Here is a 24,853-nt window from a genome sequence, read left to right as displayed (position 1 = left end):
CCTCCGTCTCCGCCGCATCTGCTCTCAGGATGAGGCTTTTCATTCTTGGACGAGGGAGATGTCTTCATTTTTTAAAGAAAGGAGCTTCCCCTCCTCCACTATCAACTCTGCTCTTAAACGCATCTCCCCCATTTCACGTACATCTGCTCTCACTCCATCCTCCCGCCACCCCACTAGGAATAGGGTTCCCCTGGTCCTCACCTACCACCCCACCAGCCTCCGAGTCCAACATATTATTCTCCGTAACTTCCGCCACCTCCAACGGGATCCCACCACTAAGCACATCTTTCCCTCCCCCCCTCTCTCTGCATTCCACAGGGATCGCTCCCGACACAACTCCCTTGTCCATTTGTCCCCCCCCATCCCTCCCCACTGATCTCCCTCCTGGCACTTATCCGTGTAAGCGGAACAAGTGCTACACATGCCCTTACCCTTCCTCCCTTACCACCATTCAGGGCCCCAAACAGTCCTTCCAGGTGAGGCAACACTTCACCTGTGAGTCGGCTGGGGTGATATACTGCGTCTGGTGCTCCCGATGTGGCCTTTTATATATTGGCGAGACCCGACGCAGACTGGGAGACTGCTTTGCTGAATATCTACGCTCTGTCCGCCAGAGAAAGCAGGATCTCCCAGTGGCCACACATTTTAATTCCACAACCCATTCCCATTCTGACATGTCTATCCACGGCCTCCTCTACTGTAAAGATGAAGCCACACTCAGGTTGGAGGAACAACACCTTATATTCCGTCTGGGTAGCCTCCAACCTGATGGCACGAACATCGACTTCTCTAACTTCCGCTAGGCCCCACCTCCCCCTCGTACCCCATCTGTTACATTTTTATGCACAGATTCTTTCTCTCACTCTCCTTTTTCTCCCTCTGTCCCTCTGAATATACCTCTTGCTCATCCTCTGGGTCCCCCCCCCCGTCTTTCTTCCCAGACCTCCTGTCCCATGATCCTCTCGTATCCCCTTTTGCCAATCACCTGTCCAGCTCTTGGCTCCATCCCTCCCCCTCCTGTCTTCTCCTATCATTTTGGATCTCCCCCTCCCCCTCCAACTTTCATATCCCTCACTCACTCTTCCTTCAGTTAGTCCTGACGAAGGGTCTCGGCCTGAAACGTCGACTGCACCTCTTCCTAGAGATGCTGCCTGGCCTGCTGCGTTCACCAGCAACTTTGATGTGTGTTGCTTGAATTTCCAGCATCTGCAGAATTCCTGTTGTTTTTGTTTTTAATTAGTTTAAGGTATTTTTTTTTAAATTTAATTTCTTAATGGAAATTTAAAATATTCCTTTCCTCCAGCATTCTGCTCATACCAGAGTCCATACAGTATGTACAGCATGTTATATGACCAAGGATGGATTGTATTTCAAGCCGAATCCTGTCCTCAATCAGCATCTGGGCAAACTAAGCAACTAATACTCCGAAGCCCAACTTCCTGCTTGTCACAAAGGCATCACTGACCAAATGGTCTTTAAAGTAAAGGCATTGAAATTAACATCAAGACTAATTTTAAAACATTCTGAAAGTATTTACTCATTCTCTACATTGGACATTAAATTGATACAACTAAATACAGATGTGAAAAACCTGAAAGTACCATAGATTCTGTCCTTGTTTAGGCACAGTGGTTTCAATGCAAATTTCTGCTGTATAGGAGGACCCCTGGTGGCCACTGTCGTTAAAGTTGCTCTCAGCAATGCTGTCGCCATCATTGCCTGAAAGGTAAATATATCCGGAGGATCAGACGAATGACAAATCGTAATTTCAGAGTATTCATTCAATCAGGTTTCTAACAAGATACACCATCCAAAAATAATTCCCTTTGAACCTAATAAATCAAACATTAATTGCAGATCACAGAAGCCACTGCTCATAAACTGATTTAATCCCAGGTACCTCAGCAAAAAAAATTGAGGCTGTGTTACATTTAAAATAAAATAAATACCAGTGTGAAAACTTACTTATACCACTTATCCCTTGACCTGCGGAAATGAAATTAGTATTAAGCATGCACACACCATTTCCCTCTCCTCCAGTCTCCCTTCCAACCTCCAAAAACAACTGGCCGCAACCGAAGAACAGAGCTCAGAGCTCTTCTAGCACAGAATAAGAAAAACTGGAAAAAAAGTTTTATTTATACAATCTAAAACAAAACACTCCAAAAATTAAATGCTGAATGCATTGTGTTCCTTGAGCTCTAACGTCCATCTGCAAAAGGCTCGTTCCATTGTTTCCATTACACATTGTGAAAAATGCTATAGTCAGAATGGGAGATTGACACTGAAGGTTTTGCTGCTTTCTATGTAGATAATGAGTAGTTTCACTATTACTCAGCTATACATTTCCCAGATTTTCACACAATTAAAGCCGTTCATTCAATTCAAATTTCTAGGTCTACTATCTTGCCTCTCCGGCCCAATCCATGTCATGAAAAGTTTCAAATACTAGAAGTCCTTCAGTAGCCTGCACAAGGGGGCATCCGTCACTGAAGCTGAAGGGAGTAGGGGAGGAATAATCAAGCATGATCCAATTCTCAATCACTGAAATTTCTCCTTCCTTCCTTGATGTAAGCATCCAGCATGGGAATTTTTATCTAGTTCACTTAGCACTGATCTAAACAGGATGTGAAGACTTAAGACTTCTATTTTACTATGACCTAATGAATTCAGTACAGGCAACTCTGAATTACGATAGTTTCGATAACATACTCTCCTTATGGAAATCACAAATCACCACACAAAAATTCACTATTACTAAATTTATGCAAGAGAAAGATAAAACAAACAAAATGTGAAAGCAACAAATGTCAATTTTTATTTTTACTCAATACTGTGGGGGAGTAAGATTTGGATACAACATCACAGTTTCAACTGGATTGGTTCTCTCAAGCCACTCCTTCCTTTGTCATGCCCTCTCCAGTCCAACATGTAAACTGACACCTCAGGTTGCAGTGCTGTCTCAATCTTCATCTGTGAGACATTTTTCTGACTCTCTGCCTAGACTCTACTTGGTCACTGTATTTTAACCCATTATCCCCTCTGAACTTGTCCTACATCAATACTATTGCACCTTTCTCTAACAAACCTCAATCTTTATTCAAATCTTATCATTATTCCGATACTCCACTTTCCAAACCATTTCCTAATCCACAAGATTTGTCCATCCCGAGTCTAATGCCAGCTTCAACAGTTAAATAACAGTGGTGGGTCACTGCCAACGCAATATAGTAGTTGAATATGAGGGAAAAACATTTTGTAAGAATACATTTTATAGCAAGGCATTCAATGGAAAATTTGGGGTTTGCAGTGTGAAAAATTGCAATACGTATGGTTTTCTAAGAATGCAACCCCTGTGTAACAGAGGGTATGCTTGCATAAAGATTTTGGTACATTGCCAGTATGAACGAACGAGTAATTTAGTGTAATAGCAATGATTCAAGACTTACTTTTAGAGTCAGGATCTTCTTCGTGATGTGTATATTCTTCTGGAAGGGTAAAGCTATAATCAATACCATCATGGACCCATCCCTTCTCCACATACAGTCCAGGTACCAGATCAGAAAATAGCCAGTACCTGCATAAAATTATCACACATAGTTACTTGCAGGAACACATCCATTAATTTTTACTAAAGCAAAATTTCAGTTTTAAAGTATTAGTTTTATACCTACAATCTCACCTTAGTCAAACACAACATAAAGCAGTATCTCAAAAGAAACTACTGCACAACATTTACACAATCCAGAAGAAACAAGATGAGATTTTAAAACAAATTTCTCCAAGTTGATCAAAAACATCATCTATCCACAATCTAGTTCACTAGGTACAAAATAACTGCACAGAAAAATCTTTTGAACAATATTTTTCAACCAGCATTGATGGTTTAACAATCCATCGAGGTCTACCTATTTTTTGCTTTACTGATGACAGCGAGAAATGCTCCTCCCCACAAGGACAACATTCTGAAAAGTGGATGAAGAATCAGAAAAAGCACATCATTTTGATTATTCCATGCCCCATGAGAATAAAAAACTCAAAAGCTTTCCCTTTATCCACTTCCTCCAAAACCTTCAGAACCCCCTTTCAGATCACCAATGTTGGCTTCTGCTAAAGAAAGTATGGTCCAAATAGGTAGCCAATTAGAACATCCTATCAGGAGACCAGAGATATAAAATTTTGTCTCAATATAATGGATCAGACATTTTTGCCAAACTGAATAAAATTTTAAATGTTTTATGAAATGTTAGAAAATATATTCTACTCTTCTGAAAAATGAAATCACATACCTATTGTGGTTGCGGTCTGTGCCCAATGGTGATCTATGAAGGACAAGTTTGGACTTTGTAATTCCCTCCTGGAAAGCCTTCTCAGCTGCTGCTTTTTGCTTGCGAATCTTCTCTTCTTCCACTTCTTTTTCCATCCTCTCTTTCTCCTGCTTTTCCCGTTCCTCTTTCTCCTTTTTTGCTTGCATTGCCATTTGCCGTCTACTTTTAATGGCACTAATGAGGTCTTCACTGCCATTGACATCCACCAATAGATCATTTCCACCTTTGTCAGCCTCCAGTTTCTTATCAAATTCCTTCTTCTCTTTTTTCTTGTCACACATTTTGATATTTTCTGGCTCTCTCTTTTTTGTCTCTATTTGCTTCTTTTTCAGCTTTTCAGCCTTTTTCCGGTCATTTTCCTCTTTTTGCATGGCCAGCCTCTCTTTCCAAAGTTCTGCAGATTTATGCTGCAAGTCCTCCATGTGATCCTGAACTGAATAGGTCATCAATATCCGATGGCAAAGTGCTGTTAGAATCTTCACTTTCTCTTCTGGGGTCAATTCGAAGAACTCGGAAGTTTCCAGCTTATCTAGAAATTCATCTGCAACTTCATTGTCTTCAAACTCTACAGAGTCTTTACAATCCTCATTCGTTTCTGACATCTCACTTTCATTCTGCACATCAGATTTGCGCATGCACAGCCGAACCAACTCCGAAGCAGAGTGCAAAGTGAGGGGGATTTCTGATAGCTTCATCCCTAGTTCTCGATAGTCTTCCGCAATTTCATCCTGTAGCAAAGTTTGAAGGAGGATTAGCAGTACTCTGTTCAAATAGAGGAAACCTCCCTTTTCGGAGGTGAGTGCTTCCATCAAGGAAACTGCTGTGATTGGATATTGGTCATCTGGCATCAACAGACCAGCATAACAGCTGAGAAACTCAACTACCATAGCAACATCACCAAAAAGTGTGTTGGGGAGGCCTTCTGGTGTATCAACTAGCTTTAGTGGAGGTAAACTCTTTCCGGCAAGAGTCTGATCTTCAAACCTCTTCTGCTTCTCTAATTTTAATTGCATTTCCTTCTCTCTCCGTTCTTTAGCCTTTTCTTTCAGCCTTATCCTCAGCTCTTCACGTTTTTTCTTGTGATAATCTGCTCGCTCTTCCAGGCTCATTAATGCCCATTTCCTCTTATGTTCCAATATCTCATAACGTTTCTGCACAAGATCTCTTACTTCATCTGGTAGGCGAGCACGATCTTCAGCAGAAAGCACTTTGGCTACCCGAGTAACAAATGCAGAAACGGCACCCTTTTTCTCTTCTTTTCCTTTGTTATCTTTGAAATATCGAAGGAATTGTAATGCTAAGGGTGGCAAATATTTCTGAGGCTTCGTCACAGATCTTGATGCCCCCCCAACACCTTTTTGTGTCTTTCCTGACTTGTTAGTACTTGATTTTGTCATTTCAAACAGCGTCATCTGCTTCATTTTTGTCTTTGGAGTTTTCAGACCTTTTTTTGGAGATTTGCTGTTCCCAGGAGATTTCTGGCCATTAAGCAACTTATTCTTATTCTTTGATTTCTCTTTTTTGTTCATTTTATCCTTAGTTTGCAACTTTTTAAAATTCCGGACAGCTTTTGAGCCCTTTTTGGGAATGTGGAAATTGGTGTTCAGTTTGGTCGGAGTTACAATCTTCATGACTTCTTCCAGTTCTTGTTCTGGAGATCTTTTAGGACTATACTCCATTTCCGTACCATTCATGGTCTTTTTGACATGTACATGTCCCCATAATGTTGGACTCAAAGGTGGATTAAGAGGGATTTTATCTTTATTTCCACCTTTCCGTTTCTTGCTTGTCTCTTTGTTTGGATCTCCATTTCCTTTTGGTTTTTTCGATGGCTTTCCCTCTGTTGAACCAGAATTTTTTCGTTTCCCCAAATTCACAACAGGGTTATGAATCATGTACTGAAACAGATGTTGAGAGCACATTAACATGTAGCAAGGATCTGAAACTGGTACAAAATCTTGCACAATATGCTGCAAAATAATTCTTCAATATAAAGTGAGCTAATTAAAATCAGTGGATAGATACTGCTGAAAAATTAATTCAATCTATCAAAAAATAAGCTTTTCATCACCTCATGCCTGTTCCACTTTCCAAAATTCAAAATGAAGTTTCTGCTTACCTCGGTCCTCTATGGTTATTCCCCATCTTAAACACCCCAACAAAGAAAAACATGTTAATGAGACCACATCTTATTCTTCAAAACACAAGACACCATAGGCCCAATTTGCTTAACCTCTCTGCATATGACCATACACCACCACCCCAAAGATTGCTCTAATCCCTTCCTTATCAAATTATATAGCATGGAAAAAGACACCTAGGCCCAACTCGTTCATGCCAACCTAGGTATCTGCTTGAGCTAGTCCCATTTGTCAGCATTTGGCCAAATCTCTAAACCCCTGCCAAAATGTCTTCTAAACTGTGATTTTTCCTGCCCCCACCACTTTCTTAAGGAGCTCATTCCTTTTACCCACCAGTTTTCTGTGCAAAAGGACTTACCACTTACATCCTGGTTACTTTGCCATCTCATCTTAAAACCTGCGCGGCTTTGTTTTAGATACTTCAACCATGGGAAAAAGACTACCCATCACCTTATCTATGCCCCTCATGATTCTATAAACCTCTAAGGTCACCCTCAGCATCCTTTACTCCAGGAAAAACCCAACCCATCTCTCCAACTCAAGCCCTCCTTGTGAAGGAACATGCTTCTGAATCTTCCCTTCACTCTAACTTAATCACATCCTTCCTGCAGCACAGTGACTAGAAATGCATGCAATATTTCAAATGTGATCTCACCAATGTCTTGTACGCTGTAACAAATCATCCCAACTCCTGTATTCAATGACCCGACATTTGAAGGTAGACGTGTCAAGCCCCACCTTCACCACCCTGACTACTTGCATCACCACTTAAGGGAATTATGTACTAGCATCCCTACAAAGGCCCAGAGTCCCGCCATTCACTGTACATGTCCTGCCTGGCTACTTCCCAAAACACATCCTTCGCAACTCAGCTCGGGCTAAATTCCACCTGCTACTCATTTATCCACTTTCCCAGTTGTACCTACATCTTTTTGCAACTTTAAACATTTTACTGTCATCCACAAATTAGTGAACAGCTCACTTAAGAACTAAAAGGAAGGAAACTCGAGGATATTTTCCGCGTATTGTATCATTTTAGCTTAGAATTCATTACTAATTAAAAAATTAGAGTTAGAGTAAAGCAGCACAGAAAGAAGCCCTTTGGTGATAAAGATGGGGGGTGGCTGAGGGATTACAAGCTTAATATATGATATTAATTACTTATTACAAGCACTTAATCCTCAGTGCCTCATAATTGATTACAATGAAACATAATCACATCTCTTGCTAACCCACTATTCTTTTAGACTTTGCTCGAGGCGCATTATAATTGTTGAAAATCAATATGACACTTCTGTATTTGACATATCATGAGATCTGGACTGAAGAAAATTGATATTTCCAAGCCCAGCCATGCATTATTGCCACTCACTACTGCAGTACAGTGTTAGCTGGTACAATTCCCATACTCGTCACGCAGTGACGCAATTTCTGTTAACTAGGGTACGAAACAGAATGGAAAACACTTCAAAACGTGTTTGCCAGCACTTCACAACAAAACAGTGATTATTTCTGTGCTTCATACAACATCTCATTGTTTATTGCTAAATCTGGAAAGCCCCAAACAATTGAAGAACAATAAAGGAGGTTCTGAGTACAGTTTTGCATATGTCACCAAACAAAATAATTAAAAGGATTCCACTCAGTGACAACTCTGTTCAAAGACAAATAGATGAAGTGTCTAAGAATGTGTAAGACATATTGGTGCAACATACATTGAACAACAGAATTTGCTCTGTAGTCGACTAAGTCAACTTTACCAGGAAACCAAACTTTGTTTCTTGATCATGTCTGCTTCACAGAAGATGAAAGCATGATTCAGAAGTTGTTATTTGCAAGGAGACTAGAAGCAGGTACGAAGGGGGAGTCAATATTTTGGGTTGTTGAGCAATTTTTCAAACAGAAGAACATTCCCCTCACCAACAGTCCTGCTTGTACAACAGATGGAACACCATCAACGACAGGATGTCACCATGGGGTTATTTCTTGAGAAAAGCTGTATCTAAAACGCTTACAGTTCACTGTGTAGTTCAGACAGTGTCCTGTCACAAAAAACTCATATACTGCGTCCAGTGCTCCCAATGTGGCCTTCTATATATTGGCGAGACCCGACTCAGGCTGGGAGACCGTTTCGCGGAACACCTACGCTCTGTCTGCCAGAGAAAGCAGGATCTCCCAGTGGCCACCCATTTTAATTCCATGTCCCATTCCTATTCTGATATGTCTATCCACACCCTCCTCTACTGTCAAGATGAAGCCACATTCAGGTTGGAGGAACAACACCTTATATTCCATCTGGGTAGCCTCCAAACTGGTGGCATGAATATTGACTTCTCCACCTCCCCTTCATACCCCCATCCCTTATTTTTTTCTTTCCCCTTTTTTCCCCTCTTTTTTCTCCCTCTGTCCCTCTCACTATAACTCCTTGCCCATCCTCTGGGCTCCCCCCCCCTTCTTTCTCCCTAGGCCTCCCGAACCAGGATCCTCTCCCTTCTCCAGCCTCATATCCCTTTTGCCAATCAACTTTCCAGCTCTTAGCTCCATCCCTCCCCCTCCTGTCTTCTCCTATCCTTTCAGATCTCCCCCTCCCCCTCTCAAATCTCTTACTATCTCTTCTTTCAGTTAGTCCTGTCGAAGGGTCTCGGCCTGAAACGTCGACTGTACCTCTTCCTACAGATACTGCCTGGCCTGCTGCGTTCACCAGCATTTTTTGTGTGTATTGCTTAAATCATTAAATACTGTTATCACAGTGGTACATAAAGTCAAGTCCCAAGCTCTCAATTTGACAATTTTGAGAGTTTTGCATTGAGGATGATGAACAGTCAAAAGAAAACTTCATTGAAGACACGAATGCTTCATTTAGTAATCAACTCAAGAATATTGGATGTGACATTGCCTATTTAGCAAAATTATTCGCTAAGCTTAATTAAATCAATCTTCACTTCCAAGGAGATGATGTGAATTTTATCAAAGTCAAATCAGGCGTCCCTACATTTCTGTCCAAGTTAGCCCTATTTAAGTGCAACATTGGCCATCACGAACTTTTCTAATTTCCAAGCCTCTGTGTTGGAAGAGAAAGAAAAAATACAAGATGATGATCTTCAAGTATACCGTGCCCACCTGGGTGAGCTGCATAAAGATACGTCAGAGAGATTTCAGGATTTTCTTGATCCTAGTTCCAGATTGGGTAATAAGTCCATTCCTGAACACTGTTACGTACCCCGTAACTGGGTTGCCAAACCAGCAGAAATGGATCACTCAGTTGGAGTCTGGATTACTAAAACTAAGAAAGTTTTATTAAAGAAACAAGCAACACAGTGCCCTAATCAAAAGGATAATAAATGGAACAGTTCAGCAATGATAAACACACATGTACACAGAATTAAGATAACAGGATTAATCAAGCTCTATCGTTGTCTAGGGGTAAATGACCAGTTTCAAAGTGACGCAAAGTTCAGTTCAATTTAGTTCAGTTCGCAGTAATTGCTGCTGTGGCGATGGATGGGGGGGTGGGGGGTGGGGGGAGGTGAGAGAGAGCAAAACGAATGAATATTCAAGGCTTCCAGACAGACCTTCGCAGTCAGCTTTCGGGCGAGTCCTTTGTGATGTCATCTGAGGTCACCGACCGTGACCCCTCCGTTTCCAGATACGATCGTTTCCCTGCGCTGAACCTGGCACCCAGGCAAGGGTGGACACACACCAGGTTCCCGCCGATCGTGTCTTTCCACCCTGCGCGTTTATGGCCCGGTACTTCCCACCGACTTGTGAGAGACGCACCGCTTCCAGGGTCTTGTTACCTCGGGTGTCATGTGTGTCCTGCCTTAGCAAACCTGTCCCTTTTTATCCCCCTGCTGGGGTATCGCCTGTCCATCACTTCAAACAGTTCAGGGTTCAAAGGGGGAGCCGCTCTTGACAGCTCTCCTTCCTTCATTAACATCTCCAAATGCTGCCCCATTGTTTTCCTTATCTCTCTCTCTCCTGAAGACAGGTGGCAGACCAACTGCTGATTCCACTGGTGCCAGCACAGGACAGCTACATCTTAATCTATGTGTATTCTTGTCACAACACTTGTAATAAGGAATTAACAAAAAGGATGGAGAAAGAACTGATCTCGCTATAAATGGCTGAGCCGAAGCAGAGGTTCTAAAAATCATAACAACTTTTGATTGCAGAAAGCAATCCCTAAGCGCTATCATGCACTGTGAAAAAGGGTCAACATGTTCTTTATTGCTTTTCTGATATCATACTTAGTGAAGCACAGTTTCAGTGCAGTCACCCTATTTTTTCAAAGTAATGCCAGACTGTGAATTACTGAACGTGGGGATCTGAGACTCCTTCTGAATGACACTCAGCCTGATGTCGAGAAGCTGACTACCACTACATCGAACCCACCCATCGCAATGAAAGGCCAAAAAGCAATGAAGTAGAGAATATTTGGACTACTCATGAGCACTCTAAAACTGTTGAAAATTTTTACAGTAACTAAATAATTTTATTTGTAGCTTTAAATAGATTTGAATTTTTTTTGCAATTATTTGTTACTGCTTTAAATTTGCTGTTCCTATTTTTTTCCCAGAAAGGGAGAATGGGGTGCTGGAGATGTGGTCGGGAGCCAAAGGGACCATAATTCAAAAAGGTTTGTGAACCACAGCTGTAAGTCTTTCCTATCCCACATACCTGTCCAAATGTATTTTAAGTGAGTTATTATACTTGTCTCAATCACATCCTCTGGTAGCTCATACTCACCACCCTCTGCACAAAGTTGCCCCTCAGGTCCCTCCCTTGTCACCTTAAACTTATGCCCTTAAGTTTGTGGCTCTCCTTTTCTGAAAAAAATAGACTGTGTGCATTTCCCCTATCTATGATCCTCATAATTTTATACACCTCTACAAGGTCAACGCACACTCTCCTACATTCCAAGGAATAAAGTCCTAGCCTACCTACCCTCTCCCCATAATTCAGGCCCTCAAGTCCTGGCAACAGTCTCACAAATCTAAGAAATGTTATACTTGATGTGCTTCTCAGTCCACCGGCACATCCAGCTGCAGTTATTTTGGGACCAATCCTTCCTTGCTGTAATTGCCTGAATTTCAATTGGAAATCCAGCTGCTATGATAAACATCAGAAACATGTTTCAGTGCTAATCCACATATACAGGACTGATACATCAAAACTTCACAGAAGGAACTTCATGAGACGAAGCAGTCTGCAAATTAGCTCGAGTCTCTGCCGCTAATACTAATAATTTATTTTCATAGAAAAAACATAAACGTTTCTTTTCAAAGCTGCTTAAAAGGCAAATATGAACTAAACCTGTAACTGAAAACGCAGTTAATTAGAACTGCATCAAGTCACCTATTATAATTTTATATTTTGTCACTGAGAACAGACACCTTCAAAAACAAACATCAATGATTTGAAAGTTTGTCACAAAAGCGCATTAACCCAACATTATACCTGGAAAGAGGAAGCGCAACACAAACCTATATCAAATTGAAAGTGGATGGCATTTAAATATATCTGCTACATAAATCTCATTTAAGTGAGGTTTAAATAAGGACTGGCCATGAAGTAGTTACTCCAATAAAAATACTCTTGAGATTTGTACTTTAATCATTATGTAACTAGTACATAACTCCCTTCCTGATTGCTTCAATAGACAAACTTTTCTAAAAAAAATTATTACATCAAAATAAAAGCTAACGGAATATTCTCTATTTTGTTTACACGAACATGTTCTGTACCCCACTTTACTTATTAACCTTTATATAGACTTTACCTTTAATTGCTAAAGTCACTTTCAAGTGGCAATCAACTGGTGCAGCTTTCCATCAGAAAATGGCTGAATCACACAAGTTTCAAGGCATCTCTCTCACCTCTAAGATCATCCAATGATCCAGAATTGTTTTTCCTGCAAGCTATTTCAAGCCGATTCTTCTGCCACTCCACCTTTGCTTTCAATAAGAGAAACTCGTGAATTTAAAAAAATCTTAAAACATTCTAGGAAAATTGGTAATCTACTCACTGAACTTCAACTGCATCTCTCCACTGGTGTTCCTTGATCTGCTGAGTATTTTCTCCTTTAAGACTATTCATTCAAATACATTTGTGGCTTTCCGTTCTTTATTAAACTTGCCCCAAAATTTTACCAGTTTATTTTCTCATGAAATTCAAGTACTGTTTTGGTATCCAAACCAAAAAGAAAGATAAATAAAGATAAACAGCTTACAAACACGAGAAAATCTGCAATTGCTGGAAATTCAAACAATACACACAAAATGCTGGAAGAACTCAGCAGGCCAGACAGCATCTATGGAAAAGAGTAAACAGCTGACATTTCAGGCTGAGACCCTTCATCAGGACCATAGACACTGATCAAATGCATTTGGCTTTTGGCAATTAACTTCTGAATGCTGAATCAGAAATTTGAGAGAATAAAAATAATCATTTATAAGCTGATCAGTATGTATCTAAATGAAATATACATTTTTAGATTAACAATCCAATGGAAAACTTCAGACCAAAGAACAGCATCCATTTTGGAGCCAATTCAAACCAGCAACTTCAAAATCCAATTCAAAAATCTGCCCAATTGACCAAAGTTTTAATCAATTGTGAAAATGTGCCCATTCCTTATTATTGTGTCTGTATTCCAATTTCCTATTTTTGCCAAGAAACTTGAGCATAAAAATCAACACCCCTATTCTCTTAATGAGATTTGGGGACAGGCTTACAGAGGGGAAAAAGAGACCCCATGAATGCACCAATAAAAACATTGTACTGTCAGGTGAGCAACTGCAGTACTCGTCTGTGGGAGTGAATTGCTCAACTAGGAACATAATTAAGGTAATGAAGAAGACACCATTACTTCAATTCACAACTGTTTAAGACAAGCCAAAGCACTGATATGACATCAGATATTTAATCTGCATTTATATAAAGGCACTTTATTACTTGTAATCCATTTTAAAATAATCTATAATACATAATTTTAATTTTCTTGCCAACTTTCACTGCACTCTTTAATTACTCCAACCAACCCCCATCATGACACAATCGAATGAGGCCTGAAAACCACAGTATTTACATCCATATGTTTCTTCAACAGGTGATTCTGCATGGAATCTTTATTCTTCTTAGCAGAGTAGGTAAAGCTTTCAATAGCATCAGCCCTCCAGCCAGCCCAGCTGAAGTTAACTGATACATGATTCCATTGCACATTAATTTAACTAGGCAAGGCAAAGGAGGCTGCAGGCATATAGAGACTGACATTTTAAATACAGAAATTCAAACATTTGTGTTATTATACAAGAAACAACCTGGCAACACTAATTTAAATCTATAACTTGTAACCTGGGACTGCTCTTCTAATTTCTTTCTGATAAAAACAAACAAAATTACATGCATCACCACAAAAACCAGAAACAGGAAGCTTCATTTATTAATCACGACTTCATTCCTGGCCATTTAACAACTGTAACAATCTCACCTGAGACTATAGACCTGGGTAGAGCTAAGCAACCACACACATGGCACATTGCTTTTTTTTAAACAAAATGAGGGAATTAAAATCCTTTAACCAGACAATACCTCCATATTTTGTTAGCAGCAGTTAGGCAATTGCCCAGAGAAAACAAGGAAAACACATAAAAGGAAGTAAAACTTTCACGTCAATCAAAACACCCTGGCCAAGAGAGCTTGTTTCAGACCAAAAGATATAGGAAAAGTATTAGGCATTTGGCCTATTGAGTTAACCTATCATTCATGACTAATTATTTTTTCAAATCAACTCTGCCTCCAACTCCTTGTAACCCTTAATCCCTTTACCTATTAAGAACCTATCAATCTTTGCCATAAATACATCCAATGACCTAGCTTCCATAGTCCTCTGTGGCAATAAATTTCAGATAGAATATGAATTTTAACATAGAACAATTACAACACACAAAATCATTTCAAATTTCACATTATTGCATCAAATCAAATTTTCCTCCACTCAATCCCGATAGAGGTTTTTCAAAATTAAAGTTTAGTTTTGAAAATACATTTTAATAAATGAATCCAGAAACATGCAGGGTTACAGCATGCAGATAGCAGATAACAGAGAAACTAAGCATCATGTTATATGTATTAGGTCCAGTTTGCTCCCATTTCTAGAAAGGAAAAAGTATTGACCAAATACAAACGCTGAAGCAAACATCCAGCAAGCTCTTATTTGAGAAGAGTGGCAAATTTTCTGCCAGAGAAAAAAATTATTAAAGACATAAATATGCTAAACACTAAGATCATGTTTCAAATATCTCACTTAACCCTTTACTGAGACAAGTTAGCAGGAATAGGCAACTTGGGCATTCATTCATATCACAGCTGATCTAACCGCAATCTGAACCCCATTCCCTCACCTATCCATGATTATCATTCACCCCCTTGCCCATGAAGTACTTGTCTACCTCTGAACAACACACACAACATGCTGGAAGTACTCAGGCCAGGCAGCATCGATGGTAATTCATAAACAGTCAATGTTTTGGGCCAAGACCCTTCTTCAGGATTAGAAAGGAAGACACCACTGGCACTTTCCAAGAGGGGCCTCTCACAACAACTCAACTTACTTATTTTTTTATTGCGCCAATTTGAACCATAATTGTTATTTACCAAGAAATCAAAACATTGGTTAAGATTGATACGCAAAGAAACTACCTATTGTTCCCTATTAGAAGTAGATGGTATTTGAAACTTGCGGCCACCGTGCATGGACTCACTGACCCAACAAAACTGCTTGCACAAACCTGTCAATACAAACATTGTCAATCAGATGGGGCTCTACGTCAAGCTGAATTTGTCAATTAAAATAGCTTGAAAACACATCAAGTAACAATAAAAAAAAACAAGATGAAACACTAAGGTGACTTAAATTTCAGTGTAAATCATGGAGTGGTCCGAAAGCTGCAGCCAAGCCCAGAACCTGCGATGCAGCCTCCCGCGACAGGCGCCGTGATTTGCCCACTGTTGGGCCCCGAAGATCAAGGTACAAACTTCTTCCATTGTTCAGGAAAAGCGGACACTCGCCCGATTCCAACTGGTGGTACTTCATTCACTCGCACGCACCCACCCTCCTGTTCTCACCTTCCTGTCTGCTCCATTCCCTACTTATTCTTAAATAACTCTGAACTTATTCTCAATTACTACTGATGAGAATGGAGATAAAAGTAATCAATAGATTTTACATTTCATTATCTGTTGGGTGCCAAGCTTGCTTCCTGGTTTAGGAAATCACAGCCTTATAACTTAACATGTTACCATAGTTCAGGTCCTTGATACAAATGATACAATAAGTGACCCTTCTCTTTATACTCCCTTGGAGACGAACTTCTACTGTTGGTCACTCATTTGTACACGTTGGAGTAGGCAAAAGAGAGATAGCTATGCTGTTAATCCCTTGATGCAACTAGCTGCCTGAGCTTTCAGCAAAGAAAACTTCAAATCCGTAAGTAAACAGGCCATTTCCCGTGCTATATGACTCCTGTAGCACCATGTAAAAATCATATCAGCAGCTCTACAACAAAAAAAATGGACAATCACATATGGCTGCTACTAATGACAGATCATGGGATATAATATTGTGAATTAATGTACTTAAACACAACCTTGGTAGAGGATATCTGGCAGTTTTAAACAGACTGATCAAGATAGTATTCCACACAACTGCCATTGTCTATTGCTTTAGTTACAATACATTTTCCAGGGACCTAGCGCAGACTGCTGAGCAATAGAGGAAAGGGTGTTCTACAATACAGAGAATTAATTTTCAACACAAGTGAAACAAAATGAACACATCTGTAATCAGACCAAAATAAGTATGCTCATGATTGGAGTAATTTAACTGGGTTGAACCAATAATGACGAAGGATTAAGACCCATGCTTAAATTTAGCAAAAGCTTGAACAATTGAGACAAAAAACACAAAAACATCCATTTAGTCAGACAAAACAATAGGAACAAATGTATGACACCTAAAGGGCAGAGCTTAGGATGGCACCTAATGGCGACTCATTTGCTTGCGTCTTCGGAAACAGCTCTACTTCTATCTTTGATATCTCTTCCGCCCCCCCCCCCCCCCACTTCCAAGGTTCTTGTGAAGACCCTGACCTGCAGTTACACACTGACTTCATTTCTCAGCAGAAATAGGACCTGCTCTCAGGGCCTCACAACCAGCCGCTTTTCGATATGCCAAGGACGCGGCCTTCAGGGCGCTGCATTTTCGTGGCTCTTGAGACTGGCTGATTCGATGTTGGTGTCGCCACCTGATGTGTCATGGGAGTAGCAGAAGATCAGAAGCAGCGAGCTGGATGCTGGCTACGAGCCCAGAGACCCAAGTTCTTTGGGCACAGAGCTCGGAAAGAGTGACGCAACAGATTTAACAAAACAACTGGCTGGATTATGGTGTTATGTCTCCCCTCTCACTGAAACAGGGATACCTCTTTTTCCCTTATTAGGGAGCGAGAGAGAGCCTGTGGTATGTCAAGTTACCAGGTGATGGAGAAGTCTTTACTGTAAGTGTATCTTTATTGACGCTTTGCTGCACACTTGAGTGCTTAGTGGGGGCTGCTGATGCTTTTTTGCTGGAGGGGGAGGGTTGTTGCTTTGTTGCTGCTTATGCATGGGAGGGGAGGAGTTGGAGAGGGGCTTTGGGGTTCTAACATTTAACCGTCGTTCATTCTTTGAGGCACTCCTCTGTTTTCCTGGATGTTTGCGAAGAAAAAGAATTTCAGGTTGTATATTGTATACACTTCTCTGACATAAAATGTACCTATTGAAACCTACTGACTATACTCCTATACTTCATAGCAGTATGAAAAATAACTTCAGTATTTTTGAAGCATCACCTCACATCTGGTACTTAACAATCTCCTAACTAATTAAAATAAGTTGGCTTGCTCAATACAAGTTCAAGTGTAATTGTCATTCAACCATACACTTGAATATTGCCAAACAATGTTCCTCAGGGGTCAACATACAAAACACAGTACCAGCAGCAAATCATAAACACAAAAGATTATGCAAATGCTAAAAATCCAGAGGAACACGAACACACACACACACACACACACACACACACACACACACACACAGAGCTGGAGGAACTCAGCAGGTCAGGCAGCATCTGAGGAAATAAACAAACAGTCAACGTTTTGGGTCAAGGCCCTTCTTCAAGACAGGAAAGGAAGGGGGGAGATATCAGAATAAAAAGGTGGGGGAGAGGAAGGAGGACAAGCTAGGTAGGTGAACCAGATGGGTGGGAAAAGTAAAGTGTTGGAGAAGGAGGCATCTGATACGCAATGAGAGTGGACTATAGGAGAAAGGAAACAAGGTGGGGCACCCTTGGGAGGTGACAGGCAGGTGAGAACAGGTAAGAGGCCAGAGAGAAATGGGGCAGGGGAAAAGAAATAAATAAAATTACTGGAAGGACAAATCGATGCTCATACCATCAGGTTGGAGAGTATCTACATGGAATTAGAGGTACTGCTCTTCCATCAAGAGTGGCCTCACCATATCAGAAGGGGAGGCCATAGACCCGACATGCCGGAATGGGAATGGGGATAGGCTGGCAACTGGGAAATTCCTCTTTCGGATGGAGCACAGATGCTCCACAAAACGGTCCCTCAATTTACATCTGGTGTCTCCAATGCAGAGGAGGCCCCATCAGGAACACCTCCTGGCCCCAAAAGATTTGCAGCTGAAGTGTTGCCTCACCTAGAAGGACTGTATGGGGCCCTGAATGGCAGTGAGGGACAAGGTGAATGGGCAGGTGTAGCATTTTTGGCACTTGCAACAATATGTGCCAGGAGGGGAGAGGGACAAATGTTCAAGGAAATCACAGATCCCTGCAAAATTCAGAGAATGGGGAGAGGAGAGCTAAAGATGTCTTTAGTTGTAGGTGAGGACAAGAGGAACTCTATCCCTATGAAGAGGCAGGAAGATGAGGTCAGCCAGATGTCTGAGAAATGGGAGATGTGGGTGACGGCAGCATCAATGGTGGAGGAAAGGAACTCCTGTTCTTTGAAGGAGGACATTTTTGATGTCCTGGAAAGGAAAGCCTCCTCCAGAAAGAGATCAAGAAAGGAGAGAGAGGCGTCAGAAATGGACCAAGTGAATTTATGGGCAGGGTTGAAGTTGGAGGCAAAAGTTCATGAAATTGATGAGCTCAGCATGCATGCAGCAGCACCAATACAGTAGTCAATGTAGCGCAGAAAGAAGTGGGGAGCGCTGCTAGGGAAGGATTGGAGCATGAATTGCTTCACACAGCCAATGAAAAGGGAGGCATAGCTGGGGCCCACTCAGGTACAAATAGCTACCCCATGAATTTGGAGTAAGTGGGCAGAGCCAATGGAGAAATTATTGAAGTTGAAGACCAGTTCTGCCAGATAAGAAGAGTGTGGTGATGGAAGGGGAACTGATGGGCTCTTTTGTCAAGAAAGAAACAAGGAGCTTTAAGACCTTCTTGATGGAGGGAAGAAGTGTACAGGGACTGGACATTCATGGTGAAAATGAGATAGTCAGCACTATTATTGGGCTGTCAATGCTAGGGCTTTAATGTTTTGGCAACAGGGGGCTCCAGATAACCTAGTCCCTGGGGCTCCCTTGTGGCTATGTAGGGAGTCTAAGTCTGTTGTCAATTCCTCCTTGCCAGCCACGCTGTTCTCCAAGTTAGAGAAGCCTGGGACTTCAAAAAGTTTGAGTTCTGTTTTGAAAAATTCTGTCAGAATTCTAAATCAGGTTAGGAGTGTTCTGAATTTACCAGAGAGCTCTGTACAAACACCAATCTGTTTCAATCACTCCTTTCTACTCTCATGGTCAGATAAAATGTACCATGTTTGGAGGGAGAAGGGTCTAGTTTCTATTGAAGACCTGTACATAGAAGGACGGTTTGCAACATTCAGTCTGCTGAAAGAGAAATTTGAGCTGCCTGATTCGCACTTTTTTCATTGTTTGCAAATTAGACACTACATTCAATCTAAGATTTGTAATTTTGAAATCCTTCCAGGGAAACATATGTTTTTTGATATTTTAAAGAACCCTCCTGACTCCAGGCATCTCGTTTCTAAGTTTGTACGTTAGTTTGATAATTGCACTGTAGCCTCTACTGTGAAGATTAGAGACGCCTGGAGAGAGGAGTTGGGCATCAAATTATCTGAAGCTGCCTGGGATAAGTGTTTGTCTATGATACAGGCTTGCTCTGTTAACAGCAGGCACCAACTGATCCAGTTTAAAGTTGTCCACCATCTCCATTACTCTAAACTTAGATTGCACAGGATTTACCCTTCTGTCTCGCCAATGTGTGATAGATGACACGGGACGGAAGCCACGTTATCACACACCTTTTGGTTTTGCCCATTACTGATTGGATTTCGGTCCAAAATATTTGACTGGTACTCAAAGGCCCATAAAAGATCCTTCCCCTTGGAAGCAGGTCTTGCTATATTTGGCTGCTCACAATCTACTATTTGTTTCCCTGCAGCCATACAACAGTCTCTGAAGCTGGGGATGATTGCTGCCAAAAGACTTACCTGGAGGGAATGGAAATCACCTTCTCCCCCTTCCTTTCGGAGATGGATGGCTGATATGATCTCAGTCATACAGATGGAGAAACTTAGGTTCTTGAGAACCAATTCAATTAAAAAATTTTTCGGCTATCTGGGATCCATTTCTTGCCTACCTGAACGAGGCCGGGGCAGATGAGCAATTTCCCCCCAGCTGATCTCTCACGGCCCTCATTTGAGATTTAATGTTTAGTATTTTTGAGTACTTTGTACAACAGGCATCCCTCTAATGTTGTCTTTTTTTTTTGCTTATTTCTTTTTTATACATGTCTGAGCTGGTATGTTTTTGTTGATTTTTTCTGAAAATTTTGAAAATGAAGTATTTAAAAATAAAAAGAAAAGAAAAAGAAAATGAGGCAGTCAGGGCCAGGGAATTGGAATTTGTTGAAGAGATCAAGAGCATGTGAAGTGTCATAGAGCGTAGGTGGGAAGAGTCTAAACCAAAGGGAATAAAATGGAGTTGAAGTATGAGGATAATGAGGGGCAGAAGCAGCCAGTTACCTCTCAGGTCTTAACTCAATCCCACTCCCCCCTCCCCCGACTAATGAAGGCCAATGCATCATATGCTTTCCCAACAACCCTATCAACTTGCACTGCAACTCTGAGGGATCTATGGATATGAAGCCCAAGATCCCCCTATCCCGCCCGCACTACCAAGAATCCTGCCATTAAGCTTTACTTAAGATTTCTAATTCAACCTCCCAAAATGAATCACTTCACATTTTTTCAGGTTTTACTCCATCTGCCATTTACATTTTTACAGGTTGAAGTCCAGAGGTGGAAAATACACAACTTATTTCAGGTATATAGCCCAAAGCACAATTCAGATACTACATGGACATGAAAAGTCAGTTAAGAGAAAATGATGAAATGTGCTCAAATGCAGCTAAGCTAGCTCATTAAAACAGTGGTCCACAACCACTGGGCCGCAAGGCATGTGCTACCGGGCTGCGAGGAAACGATATGATTTGGCGATAGAAGTCAGCTGCGCCTTTCCTCATTCCCTGTCACACCCTGTTGAGTTTGAACACACACGAGGTCATTACACGCGCGTCATCCATGTCAGTGCGGGAAGGAGATCAACTCCTCCAGCTTGCAAATGACAGCGGGCTGAAAAGTACGTTTGACATAACATCTCTGCCGGCATTCTGGATCAAAGTCAAGGCTGAATATCCTGAGATAGCCACTGAAGCACTGAAAACGTTGCTTCCATTTCCAACATATCTCTGCAATGAATGTAACAAAAACTAAATTGCAGAATAGACCGGACATAAGGAACCCCCTTCGAGTATCGCTGTCTCCCATCACCCCTCGATAGGACCGTCTTGTTTCAGGAAAACAAGCCCAGGGCTCCCACTGATTCAGCAATATTGGTGCGTTGCAATGATTTTATATGTTCATACGGGGAAAATATGTGCTGTGCGTTTTATATCCAAACTTTATGATGCTATTGACTTACTTATATAACCATATAACAATTACAGCACGGAAACAGGCGATCTCGGCCCTTCTAGTCCATGCCGAACGCTACTCTCACCTAGCCCCACTGACCTGCACTCAGCCTATAACCCTCCATTCCTTTCCTGTCCATATACCTATCCAATTTAACCTTAAATGATAATATCGAACCTGCTTCCGCCATTTCTACTGGAAGTTCGCTCAACACTTACTTCAAGCTCCCGACCTCCCCTGATAATTGACTTATCACTATATTCATGCGAGGAAAATACGTGCTGTGTGTTTAATATTAAATTTGTTAGATAAATAGTGTATTAGCCACTTAGTACCGATATTCCGGTTGTGATTACCCCCCCCCCGAACAGAATCGCCAAAAACAATTTGTAGTAAAAAAACGGCACGTACACGCATGGGCATGGTGCCCGCACAAGGCTTCATGGTCATTGTAGTCTTTCTCGAGGTAAACACAATGTATTTGACTGCTACTCTTGTCCATTGGCAACCATCTTCCCCCCCCGCCCCCACCCCCAGTCGGCTGGTCTGCAAGAATATTGTCAAAATGAAACCCGTCCGCAGTGCAAAAAAGGTTGGGGACCCCTGCATTAAAAGTGCAAGGAGCTTTACTTTGGATCTGCCTACATGTCTGAACTGGAAATAAACAAAATAATGATAGATACTAGCATTTGAAGCACAAAATTCATCCTTTTTTATTTTTATTTTAGTGAAATAAAAATTGTTACCTTGTATGGAGACAGCAGGAAGTCACTGAATTTACTGGGCAAAGAATATTTCTCCACAAGTTTGTCTTCCACCACCCAGGGTGCATTTTCACCCATCCCCATTCGCATCGAGTTATGCCTGATGAAATAGCGCAGGATTTCTTTGTTTGGTGGCCGCTCCGAGCGGATGAGACTTTCAGTTGGAACATTACTTATAATCTAGAACGATGAGAAGAACATTAACATATTCGGTGAGCTGGTAAGGCAATACCCATATGTTGCACCTGAGCAAAGTTAGTGTAGTAATTACAAAGGATATGAAAACTTTTTTTCAGCCTCATAATTTTGGTTTTTAATTGTTAGTAAACTGTTGACAGGTTTTGGAATTTTTCTTTTGATTTGACATGATGTACAATGTTTTTTAGATTAGCTCAAAAAAATCCAACTTCAATACATTTTCTATTTAGAAAATGAGACAGTAAAATAGCTCTGGGGGCAGAATACTTTTTCCAAGGCACTGTATCATCCAATGTCACGTATTCTTGCAACTGTCTAGCTGGCTCTAAGCTGGGGAAACATTTCCTGTGAAAACATCTCACTACTCTCAGGTTGTAAAAAAAATTGCTGATCAAAGAAACCCAATTAAGAAGTCTGTCTTGTCTCTTACTTTATCCTCTTCCAGCAGTTTTACATCATATTTGTAGGGTAGGAATTTTGGGTGAACCCATTTCTTCTCTTCTTTCTTGAGGCTTGTAGGTAACTTCCGTGGTGATCGACGAGCTCTGTCACCTGACCAGCAAAATACATTTATATTACACTGCCGCCTGTTCTGTTTCAATTCAATCAAGCAATAGACTGGTTACTGTATGCAAAAACCAATCACACTCAATAAGGAGGAAAGCCAGTAGAAAAGCATTAAAAACATTGCATGGAAGATTTGTAGAATTGTACAATGTTGTTCAGCACGCAATAATTACATTACACGAGTAGAAATGCCCTATTAACTGACAAGTCAAATGCCTCTTCAGTCAGAAACACCATTTCATGGCAGTTATCGCTGAAGTACCTTTAAAAACTCAAGATGTTCTCATTTTACTCCTTGCTGCAACTTATTTTTCAATCTTCCACTTAACTACAATTGGACTTTGGGAAATTCAAAAAATCCTTCTCCTTAGGAGGACTCGTTTAAAGTTCATGAACCATAATTTGGAATAAATACCACTGCAATTGCAAAAATTCTCAAACAGCCAGGTTAACTTTTGCCTGTTTTTCAAGTTCAGCAGTTTCCCTGTCCTTGGATTTTACAACAGAAGGGATAAATCCAGTTTCTGTAGATCTTGATTTTTTTTTTTCATTTAGTGATAATTCCCTGCCCTTCTACTTTTTTAAAATTTTAAAACCGTTAGAAATATTTATCCACGTATTTCTTAGAGGGGGAAAAAAAAAACACCATCTTCTTTCTTACCCCACATTTTCTGCCAGGGCATTCTAAGATTCATCAGTTGTGCAAAAAAATTATGCCAATCACAACTGTTTTTATGATTTTAATTTTATAACCTCTAGGTTACAGAATCCTTTGTAAGTATTTCTTTAAAAAAAAATTCAAGCCCCCCCCCCAGTATTTTACTCCAATTAAAGAGCTGCAGCCCCTCTTCAAGACAACTACTCTCTGCCTTTCATGCAATTGCAGGAAATATCTCTGTATCCACTTCATAAAGAAACCAAATTGTACAGTATTTTAAGGATCAATCAATAATTTGTTGCACCAAAGACAAGACCAAATGATACAGAAGCAAAATTAGGCTATCCTGCCATTCAATCAGGATTGATTTATTTTCCCTCTCAACTCCATTCTCCTGCCTCTTCCCTGTAATCACTGATACCATTACTAATTCAGAACCTATCAACCTTCTCTTTAAATATACCCAATGACTTAGCTTCCACAGACATCTGAGGAAACTAATTCCGCAGATTTACTACCTTCTGGCTGCAGAAATTCTTCTTCATATCTATTTTGAGGCCCTTTGTTCCTGACTCTCCCACTATTGGAAGCATCCTCTCCATATCTAATCTACCTAGGCCTTCCAGTATTTGGTAGGTTTCAATGAGACACCACCTCCCCCATTCTTCTAAACTCCACTGAGTACATGCCCAGAGCCATCAAACACATTGCATCCATCAACCCTTTCTCTCCCTGGATTATTCTCAGAAGCCTCCTCTGGACCTTCTCCAATGCCAAGCACATCCTTTCTCAGATATGGCACCCAAAATTGCTCAAAGTACTCCAACTGCGGTTTGATTAATGCTTTATAAAGCCTCAGAATGACATCATTATTCTTATACACTAGTCCTCTCAAAATGAATGCTAACATTGTATTTGCTTTCATCAACCTCCAAGTTAATCTTTACGGAACACTGCACTAGTACCAACCCCCCCACCAAGTCCCTTTGCACTACCGATTTCCGAATTTGCTCCCACTCTCAAAATGTCATATGTCTTTATTCCTTCCAGCAAAGTGCATGACCATACACTTCTCTACAATATATTCCATCTGCCACTTCTCTGCCCATTCTCCTCATCCGTTCAGGTTCTTCTACAAACTTGC

The 24,853-nt window shown here is 40.9% G+C and overlaps 1 protein-coding gene across 1 annotated transcript in view; it reads right to left on the bottom strand.

The window, feature by feature from the left end:
- baz1b (bromodomain adjacent to zinc finger domain, 1B) overlaps positions 1-24,853 on the bottom strand; it is an 86,520-nt gene that overhangs the window by 45,909 nt on the left and 15,758 nt on the right. Inside the window, exons 5-9 of the mRNA XM_072243572.1 lie at positions 22,915-23,036; positions 22,269-22,466; positions 4,290-6,226; positions 3,450-3,577; positions 1,602-1,719 (exon numbers count right to left, since the gene is read on the bottom strand). Coding sequence (XP_072099673.1) covers positions 1,602-1,719; positions 3,450-3,577; positions 4,290-6,226; positions 22,269-22,466; positions 22,915-23,036 — 2,503 coding nt within the window. The remainder of the gene's footprint in view (positions 1-1,601; positions 1,720-3,449; positions 3,578-4,289; positions 6,227-22,268; positions 22,467-22,914; positions 23,037-24,853) is intronic.

This window comes from Mobula birostris, chromosome 25 (genome assembly GCF_030028105.1).
Source record: "Mobula birostris isolate sMobBir1 chromosome 25, sMobBir1.hap1, whole genome shotgun sequence".
NCBI classification, from domain to species: domain Eukaryota; kingdom Metazoa; phylum Chordata; class Chondrichthyes; order Myliobatiformes; family Myliobatidae; genus Mobula; species Mobula birostris.
The sequence above is the reverse complement of the archived record's forward strand: the minus strand, read 5'-3'. Positions and strand labels throughout refer to the sequence as shown.